We start from the raw sequence: 22,389 nt of genomic DNA, 5'->3' as shown, positions 1-22,389 counted from the left end.
AAGTCCTTAAGCCGAATTCCCAGCAGGGAATGAGTGAGATCTATAATGTTTAATGTCCTTCACTCTTGTATAATTCACATTAAATATCCGTATACTTATTTATTTTTTAGTTAAACCATCATCATTGGAGATAGAAGGACCCACCGTTCCTGTGACTTCAGGAGATACGGTGTGGCTTACCTGTACGGTTGTGGGGGCAAAGCCTGCGGCGAAAGTCACGTGGTATAATCATACAAAGGTGGTTGAGCCCCAGCCTCAATCGTCCTCTGAACTCATGAGTGATGGCACCCTAAAAACAGTCAGTCAGCTAGAGATTACTGTTTCGCAATTTGACCACCAGGGAACATTCTTTTGTGAGGGAACCAATTCAGTGATGGAGAAGAAGGGTGACGCTTCCCTTCTAAAGTCTATTGACTTGGAAGTTTTGTGTGAGTATTTCAGAGTTTATTTTAAAGTTTCATGTAATTCATAGTTATGAAAACTACAGAAGATTATTTACTGTTTGAATAAACTCCTTTCACACTTTTCACAGAATAATCCGAAGTGTCCTCATGAAGTACTTTATTAAAGGTCAGTTTACAATATTTAGATTCTCCTGTGGTCGAAGTCCAACCAGCTGGAGGTTTAATTGTGAACGAGACAAATAAAGCGGAGTTGTTCTGCACTTTCAAGGCCAATCCGTCCAACATAAGTGACGTCATCTGGTACAAGGACGGGTTGGAATTGCCTCTTGAAGAAGACGAAAGATTTGAGCTCAACGACCCAGGCGTTCCAACAATGACCATTCAGAACGTTTCTCGAAATGACCGAGGACTTTATTCTTGCAGCCTCAGGAACATTGTCGGTTTAGGAAATTCCACCAACTCAGTTCATATCAACATTCTTTGTAAGTTGAAAACAGTTTTCTGTTGGTTTTAACCTTCAATAGGAAGTGTTTGATACATTCAGTCAATTAAAGTGTTGCAAATACCGGCATGAGTTTACACTTTTCGAATTGCGTGTATTGCTTACAAATAAACTATAATTCGGTATTTATATATGAAAAGACAGATATTTTTCATTCAAGTAGTTAAAACTTTTTATTTAAAAAAATATTTTTCATTCAACTAGTTAACATTTCTTATTTTTAAAAAATAATTTTCATTGAAGAAGTTAAAACTCCTTATTTTAAAAAAAATATTTTTCATTCAACTAGTTAAAACTCCTTATTGTAAACAGATATTTTTATTCAACTAGTTAAAACTCATTATGTTAAACAGACATTTTTCATTCAACTAGTTAAAACTCCTTATTGTAAACAGATATTTTTCATTCAAGTAGTTAAAACTCCTTATTTTAAACAGATATTTTTTATTCAACTAGTCAAAACTCCTTATTTTAAAGAGATATTTTTTATTCAACTAGTTAAAACTCCTTATTGTAAACAGATATTTTTATTCAACTAGTTAAAACTCATTATGTTAAACAGACATTTTTCATTCAACTAGTTAAAACTCCTTATTGTAAACAGATATTTTTATTCAACTAGTCAAAACTCCTTATTTTAAAGAGATATTTTTTATTCAACTAGTTAAAACTCCTTATTTAAAAAAATATTTTTCTTTCAACTAGTTAAAATTCCGTATTTTAAACAGATATTTTTCATTCAAACAGTCAAAACTCCTTATTTTAAACAGATATTTTTCATTCATGTAGTTAAAATTTCTTACTTTGAAGATCCGTTAAATAGTAGACATAACGAAACATTCGCAGTGAAAACATCACTTGTTTTGAAGATATGTTAATCATGTCATCTAAGGCATTCATTCAAAGAACGTTTAAAGACGGTACTTTACACTGTAAAGCACCAAATATGCTCGCCCGTTCAGCTGTGGGAGCGTTATAATGTGATGATCAATCCCTCTATTTGTTGGTAAAAGAGTAGTTCAAGAGTTGGCGGTGGGTGATGATAACTAGTTTTCTTCCCTCTAGTCTTACACTGCAAAATTAGGGACGGCTAGCGCAGATAGTGCTCGTGTAGCTTTGCGCGAAATTCAGAAAGAAAGAAACAAACAATTTTCGATCCAAGCGCTTCACGTTTGCGTCAAATCGTGCACATCATTTTGGGGTCGTAGAAGCCCTGTGAGAGTGACAGTCAAATAACAATAGTTGATTAGAGCTGGCTAGGAAAGATAGGATATGTGTAGATGTGTAGGAATATCTGAAACAAAGAAACATTAGAAACGCACATTTTTAAATACTTAGATTTTACACTTAATTACAAGAAAAGTAACATCTTATCTACAAATTAAAAGTGTGTGTGTATTCTTACAGCAAAGCCACAAAGGGCTATCTGCTCCGCCCACCGAGAGGAATCGAACCCCTGATTTCAGCGTTGTAAATCCGGAGACATACCGCTGTACTAGCGGGGGGTTATATTAAAAGATAAAAACTAAACAATGGAAGTTGTTTCTAAATATAAATATTTCGTTGCCTTGTTAGTACATGGTTGTAACAAAATTGCAGAAGTTTGCATGTAACAAATTGCATCTCATACACAGATATTTAATACTGTAGCTTAAGATTATAAAACTAAGTGTTCTATAATTAACAAATTGCATCTCATACATAGATATTTAATACTGTAGCTTAAGATTATAAAACTAAGTGTTCTATAATTAACAAATTGCATCTCATACATAGATATTTAATACTGTAGCTTAAGATTATAAAACTAAGTGTTCTATAATTAACAAATTGCATCTCATACACAGATATTTAATACTGTAGCTTAAGATTATAAAACTCAGTGAAAACGTTCAGTCATTGGTTCTAACAAAACACAACTGTAGGAACTTTTTAGTAAGAGCCATTAAGTATGAATGTAAAAAGTTAGAACTCGTATATCTTTTTATAATTATTACGTTTTTTTTTTATTTTTCAATAAATGTTATAGTGCAGTTCATAAAGCACTCATTTAAAGATGAGTTAGATCTGAAAATCTGGTCAGGTTATTCTAGCCTAACTGACGTTTCTAAAGTATCTTGTGTTATATCTTATATTTAATGTATCGTAAATATAACTTATATTGTGATATTGTCGAAACGTGTGTTTATTTTCCAAATTAGTTCACATCTGAAGTTCATAAGAAAGATATAACTTTTCCAGTATTCATTGCTGTCTGTAACACATATTGACAATTTCATAAGTTTATGTTTGAAAATCTGAAGGCATGTTATCGAGATATATGATACTTTCGTCATGTATTCCTGTCTAGGGTATCTATATATCTTTACCCGAAATTCAAAAAAAACAAAACTAAACCAGTGTTGTCTACAATATTTAAAAACAATTTGATTTCTTTCTGAGTCATGTAAGGACACAAGAAACATGTTGTTAGCCCCGATGTTTGATTCCTAACTTGTTGGTTGAAGGAATTTGAAAGGTAATGTACTTTATGACATTTCAGAAATTTGATAAAGATGTGCTTGAAATTGTTAGAATACAACATAACTAAGTTAAAAACCAGTTCTTGCCGTAGTTTGCAGTTCACGTTGTTTTTTTATTTATGTTTAGTATTTCAACTTCCTGGTCCTTTGTGGATTTGGTTAGCGTTTCAACTTGTTGGTCCTTAGTGGATGTGGTTAGTGTTTCAACTGGCTGGTCCTTCGTGGCTTCGGTTACTCTTTTAACTTACGGATCCTTAGTGGATTTTGTTACTGTTTCAACTTACTGGTCGTTAATGGCTTCGGTTACTGTTATAACTTACTGGTCCTTAGTGGATTTGGTTAGCATTTCAACTTATTTGTCCTTTGTAGATTTGGTTACTGTTTCAACTTACCGGTCTTTAATGGCTTCGGTTACTGTTTTAACTTATTGGTCCTTAGTGGATTTGGTTAGCATTTCAACTTGTTGGTCCTTAGTGGGTGTTGTTAGTGCTTCAATTGGTAGTCCTTCGTGGATTTGGTTTCTGTTTCAACTTACTGGTCTTTAATAGCTTCGGTTACTGTTATAACTTACTGGTCCTTAGTGGATTTGGTTAGCATTTCAACTTACTTGTCCTTAGTGGATTTGGTTAGCGTTTCAACTTGTTGATCCTTAGTGGATGTGGTTAGTGCTTCAACTGGCTGGTCCTTCGTGGATTTGGTTTCTGTTTCAACTTACTGGTCTTTAATGGCTTCGGTTACTGTTATAACATACTGGTCCTTAGTGGATTCGGTTAGCATTTCAACTTATTTGTCCTTCGTGGATTTGGTTACTGTTTCAACTTACTGGTCTTTAATGGCTTCGGTTACTGTTTTAACTTACTGGTCCTTAGTGGATTTGGTTAGCATTTCAACTTGTTGGTCCTTAGTGGATGTTGTTAGTGCTTCAATTGGTGGTCCTTCGTGGATTTGGTTTCTGTTTCAACTTACTGGTCTTTAATGGCTTCGGTTACTGTTTTAACTTACTGGTCCTTAGTGGATTTAGTTAGCATTTCAATTTACTTGTCCTTAGTGGATTTGGTTAGCGTTTCAACTTGTTGATCCTTAGTGGATGTGGTTAGTGCTTCAACTGGCTAGTCCTTCGTGGATTTGGTTTCTGTTTCAACTTACTGGTCTTTAATGGCTTCGGTTACTGTTTCAACTTACTGGTCCTTAGTGGATTTGGTTAGCATTTCAACTTACTTGTCCTTAGTAGATTTGGTTAGCGTTTCAACTTGTTAATCCTTAGTAGATGTGGTTAGTGCTTCAACTGGCTGGTCCTTCGTTGATTTGGTTACTGTTTCAACTGGCTGGTCCTCAGTGGATTTGGTTAGTGTTTCAGGTGACTGAATCTTAGTGAATTTGTTGTGCTAATCGCTAGTTGTTATTAATCGTTATATTTAGTCGTTATGCAGTGTTATTCTTCTTAACCAAAGAAAACTAAACTTGGTAATCAAGTGAAGGTTTTTAACGAACTTACTGTATTATTGAAATCTTGGATTTTTATGTATATTTCTTTATGATGTTGAGGTATTCTACAAATTAGGATGACTTCATCGAAACTCACCATTATAATCTTCTATTCAAGTGAGCGTAAAATTTCGCAATAAATATCCCGTACAAACGTCTTCCGTTTCAAATTGAAATAATGAGAAAAATAAATTATATCTATTTGTAACGCAGTTAGACTGAAAGTTTAGGAAACAAGTTTAAATTGAAATGATTTTGAACTAAATTCGCAAGGAGAAATATTTACATATAATGATGTGGAAGTGAGTCTGTGTGGTTCCATATTGATAACATGCTAAACAGCAAACCATCTTGTTAGTGTTATAGTCCGAGTTAAAAGAATAATAGAATAATAGTTAGTAGAAAGAACATCACCTTGAACGCTTGTAAAATAAGAAATCCGTCACCGCAGGACAAGTTGTCTAACGTAGAACCAGGCGTTGTGTAGTAGTTAGTGTGTCTGAATGCAAATGTAAGGTCTAAGGTTCGAGATGTGATGCCGTTGAAGACATTTCTCATTTTGATGTGAGAATAAATACGCTGCTGCTCCAAAATTTGGAATAGCTATATTGAACCTGAAGTGGCTCTTTTGACCTGAGCAATTGAGCCACCTACACATAAAAAGTTTAAGTTGGTGATTTTAACCATAAGCCTGTTTCTAACTTAAATGTTTGTCTTTCTTTCTTTTATTTATTAAGGCGTGCGACTCGTAATCTGAGGGTCGCGGGTTCGCATCCCCTTTGCGCCAAACATGCTCGCCCCTTTCAGCAGTGAGGGCGTTATAATGTTACGGTCAATCCCACTATTCGTTGGTAAAAGAGTAGCCCAAGAGTTAGCGGTGGGTGGTGATGACTAGCTGCCTTCGCTCTAGTCTTACACTACTAAATTAGGGACGGTTAGCGCAGATAGCCCTCGAGTAGCTTTGTGCGAAATTCAAAAAACAAACAAAAAACAAACTTTTATTTTTATTATTTTTTTTACAAATTTACTGTAAGATTTGTTAGAGTTTGATGCAAACTGTTTAAATATATTCCACGTTTAAAGTTTAACTTCTTGTCTTAGGTTCGTATTCTTTAAGTTATTGACTTAAAAATAAAATAAAAGTTTCAAATAAATTAGTTTATATATATAAATTTTTTGGTGTATTTTACTCTTAACAAAGTACCTGAAATCAACAAAACGTATATAAAGTGAGACGACAGGATGTAGAAAAACCACTTTCGTCTACTTAGTGAGCTCTCGGAAAGCATCCTTAAACATGACCGTAAATGTGCAGAACACAATAACACTGCACGTGTTGTTCTCGAGGTTGTTTTTGTGTGAGCTATTTAAATTCATGAGGGCTTGACATATAAGGTTTTAATCAAGAGCGACTTATAATATCATTTTGCTTCCATATTGCTGGTGTCTCACTTGGAGTCCATCATTATTGTCCGCCTAGCGGGAATGCAATATCTAACTTTTTCATTTTATGGAGACTCGATTTCCTTCTGCAAGTGTAGGTTTTCATCAGCGTCCCTGTCAAGCATTCGTATTCTGTATGAAATGATATGTGATGTATTTTGACAAGAAGTTAATATGGAGGAATCAGCGTTAAGTAAGCCCATTTACCGTACATTATTCTTAGGAAGTACAAAGCAGGTTGTTGCTATGGCAGTTTGGAACCCAGAAATATTTAGGCTAAAAGCTAAGTGAAACTTAGGCTGAGCTGACGAAATTACAAACATGTATAAGCTGTTCTTGTTTAATTATAATGAAAAATCTCAATTCGTTTAGTTAGGATTCTGGGTCTGTTTGTTTGTTTGTTTTTAAATTTAGCGCAAAGCTACACGAGGGGGTATCTATGCTACCCATCCCTTATTTAGCACTGTTAGACTAGAGGAAAGGCAGCTATTCATCACCACCCACCGCCAAGTCTTGGGCTACTCTTCTACCAACGAAAAGTGGGATTTATCGCCACGTTATAACGCCCCCACGGCTGAAAGGACGAGTGTATTTGGTGTGACGTGGACTGGAACCCGCGACCCTCAGATTACGGGTCGAACACCTTAACCCACCTGGTTTTACCAGACTTTTGCACATAACCCCTAACTTTAAGTTATTATTATACACGCCATAGCTGAACATAACTCTGGATTTGTAGTCTGTTTGCTTTATTTGGTTCAATACATTCCATATTATCCAACACATTGTAACCGAATTTTTTATAACGTAAACAAATACTTTCATGTTATTTATTCCCAATACTCAAGTATGCACCATTGTAGCTGTGGGTAATAATATTTATAGGTCTTAGTGTTATCAACTGTGTAAAACACGACCTCATGTTTTAGTATATTTTCTACACTTTCTTATATAAGAATTCATAGAAAGTATGTAACACAATGCTTTGATTATATGTTATAAGAATCAGTTATCTGGATATGTAGAGCCACTTATTTCTATAGCTACATCCTAATAAACAGGTTCTTTAAAACAGAATCGATTCTAAATCGTTTTCGATTCTGCAGGTGGCGCTAAGAAGTGAGCTACAATTTTTTCGCCTTTGATGATTTAATCTGTTATAAAAAAAAACGTTTATTACGCAGAAAAACAAATGGAAGGAAACTACTTTCAAGTCTATACTTAAATTACCCGACAATGAAAGCTCCTAATTTCGTAATTTTCTTCATACACATGTCGTCCAAACACGCGAAAATGTATTTTACTTCTAAGTGTAGTTACATGAATTCATCTTTAATACCTTGTTATTACTGACAGTTAACATATTCTCCTAAGATCAACCTTCGATATTACCTGTATTTACTATATTCTCCCAAGATCAACCTTCGATATTACCGATATTTACTATATTCTCCCAAGATCAACCTTCGATATTGTCTATATTTACTATTTTATCCTAAGATCAACTTTCGATATTACCTGTGTTTACTACAGTCTCCTAAGATCAACCTTCGATATTACCTGTATTTACTATATTCTCCTAAGATCAACCTTCGATATTACCTGTATATACTATATTCTCCCAAGATCAACCTTCGATATTACCGATATTTACTATATTCTCCCAAGATCAACCTTCGATATTGTCTATATTTACTATTTTATCCTAAGATCAACTTTCGATATTACCTGTGTTTACTACAGTCTCCTAAGATCAACCTTCGATATTACCTGTATTTACTATATTCTCCTAAGATCAACCTTCGATATTACCTGTATTTACTATATTCTCCTAAGATCAACCTTTAATACTAACGATGTTTATTATATTCTCCTAAGGTATACCTTTGATATTAACGATATTTACCATATTATCCCAAGATCCACCTGCAGTGCAGGCTACTGTATCTCCGGCCACGGTCAACGAAGGCGAGGATGGAAGCGTTTCTCTCACGTGCGATATTGTAGACGGAAACCCGCAGAACCTTCTTCGAGTTCGATGGTACAAAGACGATGAATTGCAGAACGAGGTTACGGAAAAAGAGATTGTTTGGCAAAACATAAGCAGGAACTTCACCGCTAATTACTCGTGTGAGGGGGAAAACGCTGCCGGATGGGGAAACCATTCAGAAGCGAAGGAGCTAGTGGTAAACTGTGAGTAGTTTCCTGGGCTTCGACATTTTCGCTGAGTGCCTGGCTCAGTAGTCAATTATGTTCTGGCTGATCTTATGTCGTAATAAATAAATAAAATATATGTCGTTTCTTTGAAGTTTATATCGTCAGAGTTGCGGGTCAACAAAGCGTTGCTGGGAAAGACATCTTTGACAAAGATGTTAAAGCAGTTTACTTATGACAAGAAGAATAGTTACCTTTTTATCTATTTTCTAATATTACGTCATTTCTAGTAAGAGAGTAGAAGGTGATACACATTTTTACAGTTATAGCTGAATAAATTTATTAATACAAAACTTCTTAATGAAGAATACAGAGTACTCGCAGTTTGTTGCAAATATTGCATAACGCTGACGATAATTAAACAATTCTCAAGCTATTTCAAATAAACCGGATGTTATTGTATTATCAAAAGCCACTATAAAAATATTCAGAAAGAAAATAGCGTTGATTTAAGGCTTAGTTTCTTATGTATTTCAGTAATTTATATTAACGCATATTATTGCATTTAAATAATTCGATATAGTTGTTTATAGGTTAATACAAAACATTATTATTTATTTGGTCAAATTTCATAGGAATGATTCATAAAGTTTCATATGTGTCAGTTCTGTGTCCGTGTTTTTTGGTTAATGTCCAGTAAAACCGATAATGGCGAGCATGCCAAACCAGACTGGTCATAAAAGCTTTCTCTATTTTTACTGTAACTTATAACCAGGATTATTTATTATTAATTATAATCATTGTTATAAAATTGTAGCAACTCTTCAAGTAGAAAATGTAGCACAACTGTAGGTTATTTGGTTCTTATTATGAAATAAAACATGTCATTGTGACACAGTTAATAAAACATGTCATTGAGACACAGTTAATACGGTTATGGATACAATAAACGCGTCTTGATGGTTCATTGTTTGGCAGAAAACATTTTTATGAAGCTATTGGACTAAGAAAAAAAGAAATACCGGTTTTGTAACAGAAAATATAAATTACCAAAGGTCCTTTCTCTACAGTAATGTTATTAACTTTCACTCGCGTATTTGTATATTACTTATCAGGAGTCCCAAGTGAAAAAACAATTTATAAGCATTCATAATTTTAATACGTTCTGACTCATAAAACTAAAATAATTGTTTCTTATAATTACCTATATTAATTTACATACCTACATATCTGTGCCGAAGTTAGTTAACTTTACATGAAACACTGAAAGTTAAATAAAACAAAATACACACGCACAAATATACATACGCCAAAATGTGAGAAAGAATACGGAAAATATAAAACCGCGTGCAAATGAAGAACAAAGTAAATGACAGATATTTTCTGCCTTCTCTATTAGCGTACAGAAAAACAAGTTGCTGTTAGAAACTTTCAACATGGCTTCTCGTTTGCATCAACAAAAGAAAGTTCTGGAAAATAATTTTGAAATATTTAGAAAGAACAAAATTAATTTCATTCGTACAAACTACAAGGGGGCATCGTCTCTTGGGACTACAGTAGAAAATTAAATTGTGTGGAACCCATATACAATTGATAATATCGTCTAAACGTGAAGGGAAGTTATTTGTGTTGGGTAACACTAGACAATAAGAAAAAGTATCTGCGTGGTATCCTTGTTACACGAGAAGAAAACAAAGATCGTTTTAGCTGATCAGCCAGATGATGGGCAGATTTTATATAAATCAACAGGAGTGTCCAGGGAACTCAGTGAAATAATAAATTGTTTTCCCACATAGCTATTGTTGTTCAGACTTTAAAGGCCTGAAATATGTTAAAAGTATTTCCAGCTGAAAAAAATACATTCCTCCTCACGTGCTTAGAGGAACATTAAAATTAATCGTGTAATAACGTAAGAATTATTATACTTCTTTAACACTTTATCTTCACCAAAATAGTTTTAATTAATAAGCTCTTATAAGATTTATGTTTAACTCCAAAACGAAGTAATGGAATTAATCCAGTTTATATACAAATAAACATAGCACGACGGTTACGCACACATTAACATAGAAAAGTAATACGTTCTTGATTTTTGGTACACATAAATACTCGTACGTAAGTGGGGCTTCCATTATAGGCTATTTATCGTTTCTTCTTCCACTTACTGAGACACATTTTACCCATGTTGTTAATTTATTTCGCTGTTATTTTACGTGATACACTCTTCTGATTTTGTCGTTTATAAAGTTTGTTTTAACGTATATATATTTAATTTTTCTTGGTGTCAAAACAACAGAGTTTTCTGTATATATATAAAAAATCTCTTCATTTATTAAAGAAATAGAAATGAGTATTTAAACCTATTCTTCTAGATATTCCGGGACCTGCTATTATTATCGAACGAAATATTTCAGCCGTGAAAAATCAACCAATGACATTAGAATGTATGGTGGAAGACTTTGGTCGTCCTTCGGCTTCTGTCTTCCACTGGGAACACCTCGATGAAGCTCTTCACGATACAGCACAGAATCTGACCATTGAGTCAGTTAGTCTTAGCAGCAGGGGAAACTATTCGTGTTCGGCTGTAAATATTGTTGGCAGTGGCCAGAAGGGGGAGTTCTATTTATTACCAAAGGGTGAGTCGCATGAAGTTACATTTTCACTCCTTACCGAAATTTATAATACACCTACGTACCAACTCGCCTATTTCCTTATTTATCATAAATACAAATTAATAAACGTCACACGAGTAATACTAGAAACGAACTTTGATGTAGGTGTTGCATTATTATCGTTACAATTAGGCCCAGCATGGGTTACTGGTTCGAATCCCCGTTGCACCAAACATGCTCGCTCTTTCAACCGTGGGAGCATCATAATGTGACGTTCAATCCCATTATTCGTTTGTAAAGGAGTAACCCAAGGTTAGGTGGTAGGTGGTGGTGACTAGTTGCCTTCCCTCTAGTCTTACACTGATAAATTAGGGACGGCTAGCGCAGATAACCCTCATGCAACTTTGCGCGAAATACATAAACAACAAACAAATTTGTTACAATTTAAGATAAACTTAAGATCAATAGGAGAACAAGGTTTCGCCAGAGTCTGTTACAAACGTACGTATGAAGATACACAAATAGACAAATTCATGCAATGACAACATGTAACCATAATAACGTATGATCGAACTTCGTGCAATAACAAACATTTTACATAAATCATAATTCCACGTATTTCTACTATGTCTTTAAAGTGAAGGCCCAAATTTGTTTTTCTTGTACTTTGAGGTAAGAATAATGTCCAACAACACCAGAAGACTGGCTAATCTGCTTATTTAAACAATGATGTAGCAGATATGGCGGTTTATCTTCACATGTATCCCACGAACCAATCTGTAGTCATAATATTATGGTTGGTCTCTTCCAATTATACTTTAAATTAAACGATGTATAATCATCAGGAAAACAGTACATTTATCTGCGTTGTGGTTTTCTAATTATTTGTTGAATGTTCTTTACACGTTAGCGTCCGTACTGTAAACGAAATAACCATTCGGTGGAAAATTCATTTTAAAAATATACGGTGGCATGCCAATAAAACTTGGTTAATGCATTCCCAGACGTCAGAACCAGATGTTTTGTTAAACCCAGTGACGTCATATATTTAAAACGTAGTTGTTGAATAAAATCAGGAATTTCCAGAAATTAAAAACTTAGTTACTCTAAAACTACTAGTGTGTGTGTGTCTGTTCAGTTACTCTAAAACTACTAGTGTGTGTGTGTTTTTTCAGTTACTCTAAAACTACTAGTGTGTGTGTGTGTTCAGTTACTCTAAAGCTACTAGTGTGTGTGTGTTTTTTCAGTTACTCTAAAACTAGTAGTGTATGTGTGTTTTTCAGTTACTCTAAAATTAGTAGTATATGTGTGTTTTCAGTTACTCTAAAACTAGTAGTGTATGTGTGTTTTTCAGTTACTCTAAAATTAGTAGTATATGTGTGTTTTCAGTTACTCTAAAACTACCAGTGTGTGTGTGTTCAGTTACTCTAAAACTACTAGTGTGTGTGTGTTCAGTTACTTTAAAACTACTAGTGTATGTGTGTGTTCAGTTACTCTAAAACTACTAGTGTGTGTGTGTTCAGTTACTTTAAAACTACTAGTGTATGTGTGTGTTCAGTTACTTTAAAACTACTAGTGTGTGTGTGTTCAGTTACTCTAAAACTACTAGTGTATGTGCGTTCAGTTACTCTAAAACTACTAATGTATGTGTGTGTTCAGTTACTTTAAAACTACTAGTGTATGTGTGTGTTCAGTTACTCTAAAACTACTAGTGTGTGTGTTTTTTCAGTTACTCTAAAACTACTAGTGTGTGTGTGTGTTCAGTTACTCTAAAGCTACTAGTGTGTGTGTGTTTTTCAGTTACTCTAAAGCTACTAGTGTGTGTGTGTTTTTTCAGTTACTCTAAAACTAGTAGTGTATGTGTGTTTTTCAGTTACTCTAAAATTAGTAGTATATGTGTGTTTTCAGTTACTCTAAAACTACCAGTGTGTGTGTGTTCAGTTACTCTAAAACTACTAGTGTATGTGTGTGTTCAGTTACTTTAAAACTACTAGTGTATGTGTGTGTTCAGTTACTTTAAAACTACTAGTGTGTGTGTGTTCAGTTACTTTAAAACTACTAGTGTGTGTGTGTTCAGTTACTCTAAAACTACTAGTGTATGTGTGTTCAGTTACTCTAAAACTACTAGTGTGTGTGTGTGTTCAGTTACTTTAAAACTACTAGTGTGTGTGTTTTCAGTTACTCTAAAACTTTTAGTGTGTGTGTGTTCAGTTACTCTAAAACTACTAGTGTGTGTGTTCAGTTACTCTAAAACTACTAGTGTGTGTGTGTTCAGTTACTCTAAAACTACTAGTGTGTGTGTGTTTTCAGTTACTTTAAAACTACTAGTGTGTGTGTTTTCAGTTACTTTAAAACTACTAGTGTGTGTGTGTTCAGTTACTCTAAAACTACTAGTGTATGTGTGTTCAGTTACTCTAAAACTACTAGTGTATGTGTGTGTTCAGTTACTTTAAAACTACTAGTGTATGTGTGTGTTCAGTTACTCTAAAACTACTAGTGTGTGTGTCTGTTCAGTTACTCTAAAACTACTAGTGTGTGTGTTTTTTTCAGTTACTCTAAAACTACTAGTGTGTGTGTGTGTGTTCAGTTACTCTAAACCTACTAGTGTGTGTGTGTTTTTTCAGTTACTCTAAAGCTACTAGTGTGTGTGTGTTTTTTCAGTTACTCTAAAACTAGTAGTGTATGTGTGTTTTTCAGTTACTCTAAAATTAGTAGTATATGTGTGTTTTCAGTTACTCTAAAACTACCAGTGTGTGTGTGTTCAGTTACTCTAAAACTACTAGTGTATGTGTGTGTTCAGTTACTTTAAAACTACTAGCGTATGTGTGTGTTCAGTTACTTTAAAACTACTAGTGTGTGTGTGTGTTCAGTTACTTTAAAACTACTAGTGTGTGTGTGTTCAGTTACTCTAAAACTACTAGTGTATGTGTGTTCAGTTACTCTAAAACTACTAGTGTATGTGTGTGTTCAGTTACTTTAAAACTACCAGTGTGTGTGTTTTCAGTTACTCTAAAAATTTTAGTGTGTGTGTGTTCAGTTACTCTAAAACTACTAGTGTGTGTGTTCAGTTACTCTAAAACTACTAGTGTATGTGTGTTCAGTTACTCTAAAACTACTAGTGTGTGTGTGTTTTCAGTTACTTTAAAACTACTAGTGTGTGTGTTTTCAGTTACTCTAAAACTACTAGTGTGTGTGTGTTCAGTTACTCTAAAACTACTAGTGTATGTGTTTTTTGAGTTACTCTAAAACTTGTAGTGTGTGTGTGTTCAGTTACTTTAAAACTACTAGTATATGTGTGTGTTCAGTTACTTTAAAACTACTAGTGTGTGTGTGTTTTTCAGTTACTCTTAAACTACTAGTGTGTGTGTGTGTTTTAAGTTACTCTAAAACTACTAGTGTATGTGTGTTTTCAGTTACTCTAAAACTACTAGTGTATGTGTGTGTTCAGTTACTCTAAAACTACTAGTGTGTTTTTTCAGTTACTCTAAACCTACTAGTGTGTGTGTGTTCAGTTACTTTAAAACTACTAGTGTATGTGTGTGTTCAGTTACTCTAAAACTACTAGTGGGTATTTGTTCAGTTACTCTAAAACTTTTAGTGTGTGTGTGTGTTCAGTTACTCTAAAACTACTAGTGTCTGTTTTATTATAGCAAAGCCACAGTGGGCTATCTGCTGAGCCGACCAAGGAGAATCGAACCCCTTATTTTAGCGTTGTAAATCCGGAGACATATCGCTGTACTAGCGATGGGCTAAAGTTACTAGAGCACAGGACTTGCAAACAACTACAAAAAACTGTATTTTAATCCAGTTTTCAACGTTTGTCTGATTCTCATAACAAGAGGTTTAAACCCAAATATTTCTATATAAAAGGCGAATCACAATATATGCCATTTAAAAGGAGATGTTACTTTTTCTAAACGAAAAACAACAATATATTATAAAATTCATACATATATTTCATTTATCAATATTATAGTATTTCTTGATAGCGTGTTATATTTAGTTTGATTTTTTGGTTTCCTTATTGATCCAGTTGAAATAACAGATTCCATTTTTCTTTCAGCACCACCTGCAGTGATTGTTCATTTGCCTGATATGCATGGAGCGCCGTCTGACGCCAAAAATGTCAGCTTGACTTGTATAATTGAATGTGAACCACTTTGCGATATCCAGTGGCTTAGAAATAAAGAAAGCATTATGGATTCTTATTTATATTCGATTGAAACAACAGTTTTGCCCGAGGACCCGGCTTCTGGACACTTCAGTTCTCTGTCCAGTACACTTCAATGGAACATAACGGCTTGGCCAACGGGCACGCTCGACCGTGATTCCGATAATGCTAATTATACGTGTTTTAGTAGTGGAAACAGTGTTGGGCCTGGTGTCAGCACCTCAACGGTTTTCAAGGTTGAATGTAAGTAATGCAAGTTTTTAATGATTTAACCTCTGCGTTTTATGTTCAAATGTTCGAGGTACGTTGTTTACGAAAATCAAACCAAAAGCAGAACACAAATTGTATGTTATGATAAATTTTAACATTTCGCAGATATTTTCGAAAACAATTCCGAACATTTCAAAGTAGGTTCAAGTTCATTAGTGATTGGATTATTAAAAACAGAAATGAAACTACAAATGAAAGCTAGTTTTAGGATGACCTAGTGAATACATCTTTGTACTATTGTAAACTATATACTCCTTGACAATGAGAAACCCACTTGGAATAAAACTGTATCTCAAAACGGCTGGTATGGATATTAACACTTTTATTAAAAAAGCAAAGAACAACTTTTCGACCTTCATAGGTCATCTTCAGGTTAACTTTTATGTTATTATTTTAAATTATTTTTTAGACCAAAACATTGCATTTATCAATAAATGTTGTCATATTTGACACCAGATTCTCCAAGAGGACCGAACTATTGTCTTCTGTTGTCATCTGAGTAAAACATTTCTGTCTTGTTTATTCACTTATAAAATCAGTTCCTTGATTTTCTAAAAACTCTTTTGTACTTCTTAATAATGAATTCTTTTACCATTCTACTCTTGACTAAGATAATGCTGTTCTTTTCTGGCGTAGGTGAAACATAATAATTTCATGTAAAACTTGCTCGCTAGAGGACGCCCCATTCTTCCTAAGATTGAGTTTTGTTAGTAAAGTCACAATATCGTCTGTTAAAATAAAATTTAATAAAAGCAGTTTCTGGCGCAAACCGATAAAAGCATTGAAATTCAGATGAAAAAACAAACAAACAAACTTTTCTTCGAAAGACCTCTTGTTTTGCGATAATGTTTTGTGGGTGTGTGAACTCACGCTGTCACGAAACCGATGAATTATGCTCTTTGAGAAATTTATCTCGAAAATTTATAGAATTATTATTTTATATGTCAGTGTGCATATGAATAATATACTGCATATTTATGCCTGCAAATTGGAGATATAGCATATGTGCTTTAAAAGTACCTATGGAAATTATCGCGTTTCTAAACATTATTGAGTGAATTTGTGTTTAATCTAAAAAAAATATACACTTTAGAAATTGGATTATTTTGGTGTTTTCTTAGTTTTATACTAACTTTATAAATATGTCACAGACTTCTACACCTTTTCTTTGATGTTGACTGAAAGTAAAATGTAATAGACTTTTCCAGAATATTTTTCAAATAAAAGACGAATATTGATTTGTTTGTGAAAACGCTAAAAACATCACTGTTGGTGTTGTTGGAAGCAGTAGTCACATTGTTTAACTTGGTGCTGTTATTATGATATATATCGTTTTATGGTTTCTACGTCAGTTCCTCCAGAGAACATAACTCTGTCTGTGGACCAACTAGACGTTGTAGAAGGAAACGTTCCAGAAAAGATAAACTGCTCAGCGAACTCCTGGCCTCCCAGCGAGTACACGTGGAAATTCTCCAATAAAATAATTTCCAACTCTTCCCAGCTTTTCCTTAATGAAACAATTTCCCGCACGAGGGCTGGGACATACGTATGTACAGCCAGTAACAAACACGGCAAAGAAGAAGCAGAGACAATTATAAATATTTTGTGTAAGTAAAAACAGTCTTTGTGAAACTTTAAACATTGCTAGTTGTTTATAATTCAGATCTCCTATCTCAATAACAACTGAAACAAAGTATTTTGTTATTAAATGCTAGTTCAACATATTTTGTAAGTAAATATAATTAAAATAAACATTCTATTACTAAATGGAGAGAGACACTTTACAATATTTTTATACATGGATTATTCACAGCTTGAGATGTATATATATATATAATCGATTACGTTATTGAAGTTACATATTTAATATCAGTTAAAAAAACAAAACATTATAATAAACCGTTGTTTAAGCAATACATCCTCTGAAAGCAGTAAATACGAAATAATTCATTTGAGTGTCTAAGTGTTATCTTAGAATACAATACATTACAACGAATTTTACAACGACAATTAAAAATCAAAATTTTAATGTACTGTATAGCACTCTAATATATTGTCGAATAGAACATTCTATTCTACAAACCCAGAATAACATCTTATGCCTTATCCCATACAATAATTGAACAGTCACAGAATTGGCCGTAATCAACGACCTTTACGTTTTTCCAGATTCGAACCCATAATAGGGCTTGTTTGTTTGTTTTTGAATTTCGCGCAAAGCTACTCGAGGGCTATCTGCTAGCCGTTCGTAATTTAGCAGTGTAAGACTAGAGGGAAGGCAGCTAGTCATCACCACTCACCACCAACTCTTGGGCTGCTCTTTTACCAACGAATAGTGGGATTGGCCGTCACATTATAACGCCCACACGACTAAAAGGACGAGCATGTTTGGCGTGATGGGGATGCGAACCCGCGGCCCTTAGATTACGAGTCGCACGCCTTAACCCATCTGGCCATGCCGAGCCCCATAATAGAGCCATGCAACTTTTGTTTTATACGCGAAGAGGTGCTCAGCGTCATTTAGTGTCATAAAAGTCATGGAGAACAGTCCAGATTAGCGGATTAGTCACCACAGTAGCTTCCATCCTAAAGGCTACACTGAGTTAATGGACACAGTGATTGCGATGGCTGTCATTAAATGAAGTATTTGACCTTTTCCAAAAGAGAACAGGAATATATATATGTATTTTCCAGTATAAACACCTCTGACTGTATTTCCGTCAGAAATATCCAGATGCTACCAACGGCTGAAAATATCATTAAATTATGTGTCATCAACATTAAATATGTGTCACAACTACCACTAATGTGTAATATTATTATTATGGTATGTGTCACAACTACCACTAATGTGTAATATTATTATTATGGTATGTGTCACAACTACTACCAATACGTAATATTATTATTCAGGTATGTGTCACAGCTGTCACCAACAGGTAGTATTATCATTAAAGTATTGTCACAACTACCACCAATACGTAATATTATTATTCAGGTATGTGTCACAGCTGCCAATAACAGATAGTATTATCATTAAAGTATTGTCACAACTACCACCAATACGTAGTATTATTATTCAGGTATGTGTCACAGCTTTCACCAACAGGTAGTATTATCATTAAAGTATTGTCACAACTACCACCAATACGTAATATTATTATTCAGGTGTGTGTCACAGCTGTCACCAATAAGTAGTATTATCATTAAAGTATCTGTCACAATAATCAAATTGAAAGCGATCTACCAAAAGCAACTAATGAACAAAATGTTATCCTTTTTTTGTTGTTGTTAAATGTAGCCATAAATTTAAGTGTTTTAGCAAATGGTATTGTTTGTGTATGTATGTAGTATATATATATATATATATAGCCCTCGAGTAGCTTTGCGCGAAATTTAAAAACAAACGAACAAACAATCAATGTACATTATATAGTTGATAAATATTTGTTGTTGATTACTTTAATAGTTTTCAGTGAGTAAGTTTTTCACAGAATAAACTGTATCATTTATTAATGAATTATAAGTAAATTAATTATCCATCTCTATTTAAACATTTATATGCATATTTTAACGGATTTACTAACATATATATTTATTTTAATATCAACGTTGTGGAAGATAAATATATATTTAGAAATATACGTAACTTGTATTGTTAAATGTGTATTGTGAAAGCTCCCTCTATTCTCTAAATTTGTAGATTTTCGAGTGCGAGAATCAACAGTATGTTTTACGAAAGTAATAACGTATCTTCGAATATTTTTACTAACTAAACTTTTTTGATAAATCGACATGCCAAATTTAATATTATTGGTTTGCTACAATTAGTATCCTATAAACCTCGGAAGCTGGAACTATGATAAACGCTTATCAATCAAAATACTACAGATATTTGACCAGGAACTTTAATAGCTTTAGTACATTATAAACCGTTCAGTTTAAGACAGTTAACTTCGAACGCTAGTATTTTACGAACGCATTAGATATCCTCGCCGGTAAAAAGTCAGCTTGTAAACGGCGTGAATAGAGAGCTAGCTACTTAGTTTACCCTTCAAGTGAACTGCAGTGATATAAACTCGAAACTTATTTGATCGTCTTGGATCGTCGATAAAATATTAAGTTTAAGATCATATAGAAGACTGAACATTGTAAGTTTGTAAGACTTTTCTATATAAATCGTTAATAGTAATAACCAATATTTAAAATTTTATCCTTGTTTATATATTAAAATATATTTGTGTTAGGAAAGAAAATTATGTACATCAATCTAATTGGTAAATATCACAAATTTGATACATATCGATATTTAATTAACTTAAATTGGAAGCTTGTCCAAGATAAATTTTAACACATAATCATATCCACACAGACACATTTAGCTATATGAGTATCAGTCACATATAATTGATGTAGTTTTGTGATTACATAATATAGTTAATCACATATACAGAAATATACTCTGGCTCAACGGTAATAATAGCAGTATTTTATATTCTCTACCAGTTTTTAAAGAAACAACTTACTGTGATATTGTGATGGTTTTATTGTTTCGCGAGTTCTTTTGGATAATTTGGTAAAAATTAAAAGAACAGTTTATTTAATAATAACTAACTTGTTCTTTTTTATATTAACAGTTCTATAAGATATACGCTTTCACCATCTATAAATAGGCCTAACTTCACAAATAATGCTAAACTTTCTAGTTTTCTCTACGCAAGGCTACTACATCTAAGTATTATTGGGTCCATAGCTGACAGCGAGAGTTCCACACTGGAGAAATAATTCGTTATAATAAGTATAAGAAATAATGTTTGAACAATGTATTTAATTAAGTATGCTTTGCTAACTGATATATATTTTCAATTTTGTTGTTTGTGTTCAGCTTGTTTTGGTCAGACGTTAATATTAATTCATTGAAACAGAAACTGAGCATTTGTGGAACTCAAGTAACTAGGCGATCGATCTGTGGGTCACGGGATCGAAACCAGACATCACATATAATTTTCTTTTCATCCGGTGTACGTTATGATATTAAAATTATCTGCTTTGGTAAGGAGTAGACCAAGAGTTGGCGGTGTGTGATATTGGCCACTTGCCATTCCTCCTGTCGGTACTCAAAATTACAGAAGGCCACTTATAGCCTTAATAGCTTAGCTTTGCCACAAATAAACCATCAAACTGTTTCTCTAAATGTCTAAAACCAAATTTTTATCTGGCACGTTCGTCTTGTGAGGTGAGAAATCACCCGAGCCTGAGGTAATAACAATATGGATTTAAAAAAAACCAAAACCTAAAGCAGTGGAAAATAAAAGCTCGAGGGTTACATTAGATGATAAAATAACGCAGTGTTGATTGGTTAGAGACAAGTACGTAACGGTATATGAACCACACTGTCTACTTGATTCAAGACTTTTCCTCTTTTTATGTCGTGTAAGTTTTCTTACATCACTTCTTTACATGTCACCTTGAACCTAACAGTTTCTTATCTCTACAATACTGACTTAATGATATAAACACAAACCACCTCTTTTCACAAGAAAGGTTTTGTTTGAATAAAAAAAAACAGCGATTATTTTATGACGTTTCTTTCAGATAAGCCAGACTGTAATATTTCCGAATACAACAGTGAAGACAACGAAGCTAAGCTAATGTGTACAGCTCAAGCTAACCCTGCATTCGTCAACTTCACGTGGATGAAAAAAAATGAAACGATGGAAGATTTTGTCGTTGTCGAGGGAACCAAAAGCTTACTGACGTTGGAGAATTCTGTTTCCGGACGCCGCGGAAAATATTACTGCATCGTAAATAACACAGTTGGAGAGTCGGTTCCATGCACTTTGGAACTTAAAGAAACAGTAGGTAAGTTAATTCGCGACTCTGTTATATAGCATGTAAGGAGAGATTGTGTAATTACGCGTTAAAAAGTGCCTTAAATGGAATGAATTGTTTGTTTAGTGAAGTCGATTTTGTATTCAATGTTAACTGGAAAGTATGTTATTAAAATTTTTGATTTTACTAAAACAATACACAAAACTTAACACTATTAGCTGATTTTTCGTAATCCTTCACAAATAAATATAGTTACCCACTGGCACAGCGGTAAGTCTACGGATTTAAAACGCTAAAATTGGGGGTTCGATTATCCTCGGTGAACTCAGCAGATAGCCCGATGTGGCTTTGCTTTTAGAAAGACACACACACAAATAAATGTTTCTTTTTTTTATAATTAAGCAAGAAGCTTCACAATGGGCTATCTGTGCTTTTACCACTATAGGTAAAGAAACCCGCTTTCTAGTGGTGGAAGTCCGCAGACATACAGTTGTGCCACTGGTAGGCGATGTTTGTAAGTCATGAGTCAGTACTAGACTTTGTTTGTGAACTGTCGAATAATGTTAAGTAAAATCACATTAAACTTGCATTACATGAATTATTTCGTGTAATGATTTTCTTCAGCAGTTACGTCTTCTAACTTCTAAGAATCTTTGTAAAAAAAAAGTATTGTTCTGACTACTGGGGATCACTTTCAAAACGTTATGCTAACTTCTAGAGATGATTATTAAAGCGTATTGTTCTAATTTCTGAGGATCATTATAAGACATTATTCTAACATTTAGGGATCATTGACAAAAGTATTGTGCTATCTTCTAGAGATCATTGTTAAAAGCATTGTTCTAACTTTTGGGGATCATTATAAAACATTATTCTAACATTTAGGGATCATTTATTGTGGGATCATTATAAAACATTATGGGGATCTAAAACATTATTCTAACATGACAAAAGTATTGTGCTATCTTCTAGAGATCATTGTTAAAAGCGTTGT

At 33.7% G+C, this 22,389-nt stretch overlaps 1 protein-coding gene across 5 annotated transcripts in view; it reads left to right on the top strand.

Annotated features, from left to right (window-relative positions):
- Window positions 1–22,389, top strand: part of LOC143231669 (hemicentin-1-like) — a 180,556-nt gene that overhangs the window by 126,863 nt on the left and 31,304 nt on the right. For all 5 annotated transcript variants that reach the window (XR_013017105.1, XM_076466244.1, XM_076466243.1 and 2 more), the window contains exons 4-10: window positions 111–428; window positions 590–886; window positions 8,277–8,549; window positions 10,883–11,146; window positions 15,186–15,536; window positions 16,916–17,170; window positions 21,159–21,425. Coding sequence is in view for 4 of the 5 variants with exons in the window: in XM_076466244.1 (XP_076322359.1) it covers window positions 111–428; window positions 590–886; window positions 8,277–8,549; window positions 10,883–11,146; window positions 15,186–15,536; window positions 16,916–17,170; window positions 21,159–21,425 (2,025 nt within the window). In the remaining variant the exon portion in view is untranslated. The remainder of the gene's footprint in view (window positions 1–110; window positions 429–589; window positions 887–8,276; window positions 8,550–10,882; window positions 11,147–15,185; window positions 15,537–16,915; window positions 17,171–21,158; window positions 21,426–22,389) is intronic.

Source organism: Tachypleus tridentatus, chromosome 11, assembly GCF_004210375.1.
Source record: "Tachypleus tridentatus isolate NWPU-2018 chromosome 11, ASM421037v1, whole genome shotgun sequence".
NCBI lineage: Eukaryota > Metazoa > Arthropoda > Merostomata > Xiphosura > Limulidae > Tachypleus > Tachypleus tridentatus.
Note: the sequence above shows the minus strand (reverse complement) of the source record. Positions and strands in the feature narration are given on the sequence as shown.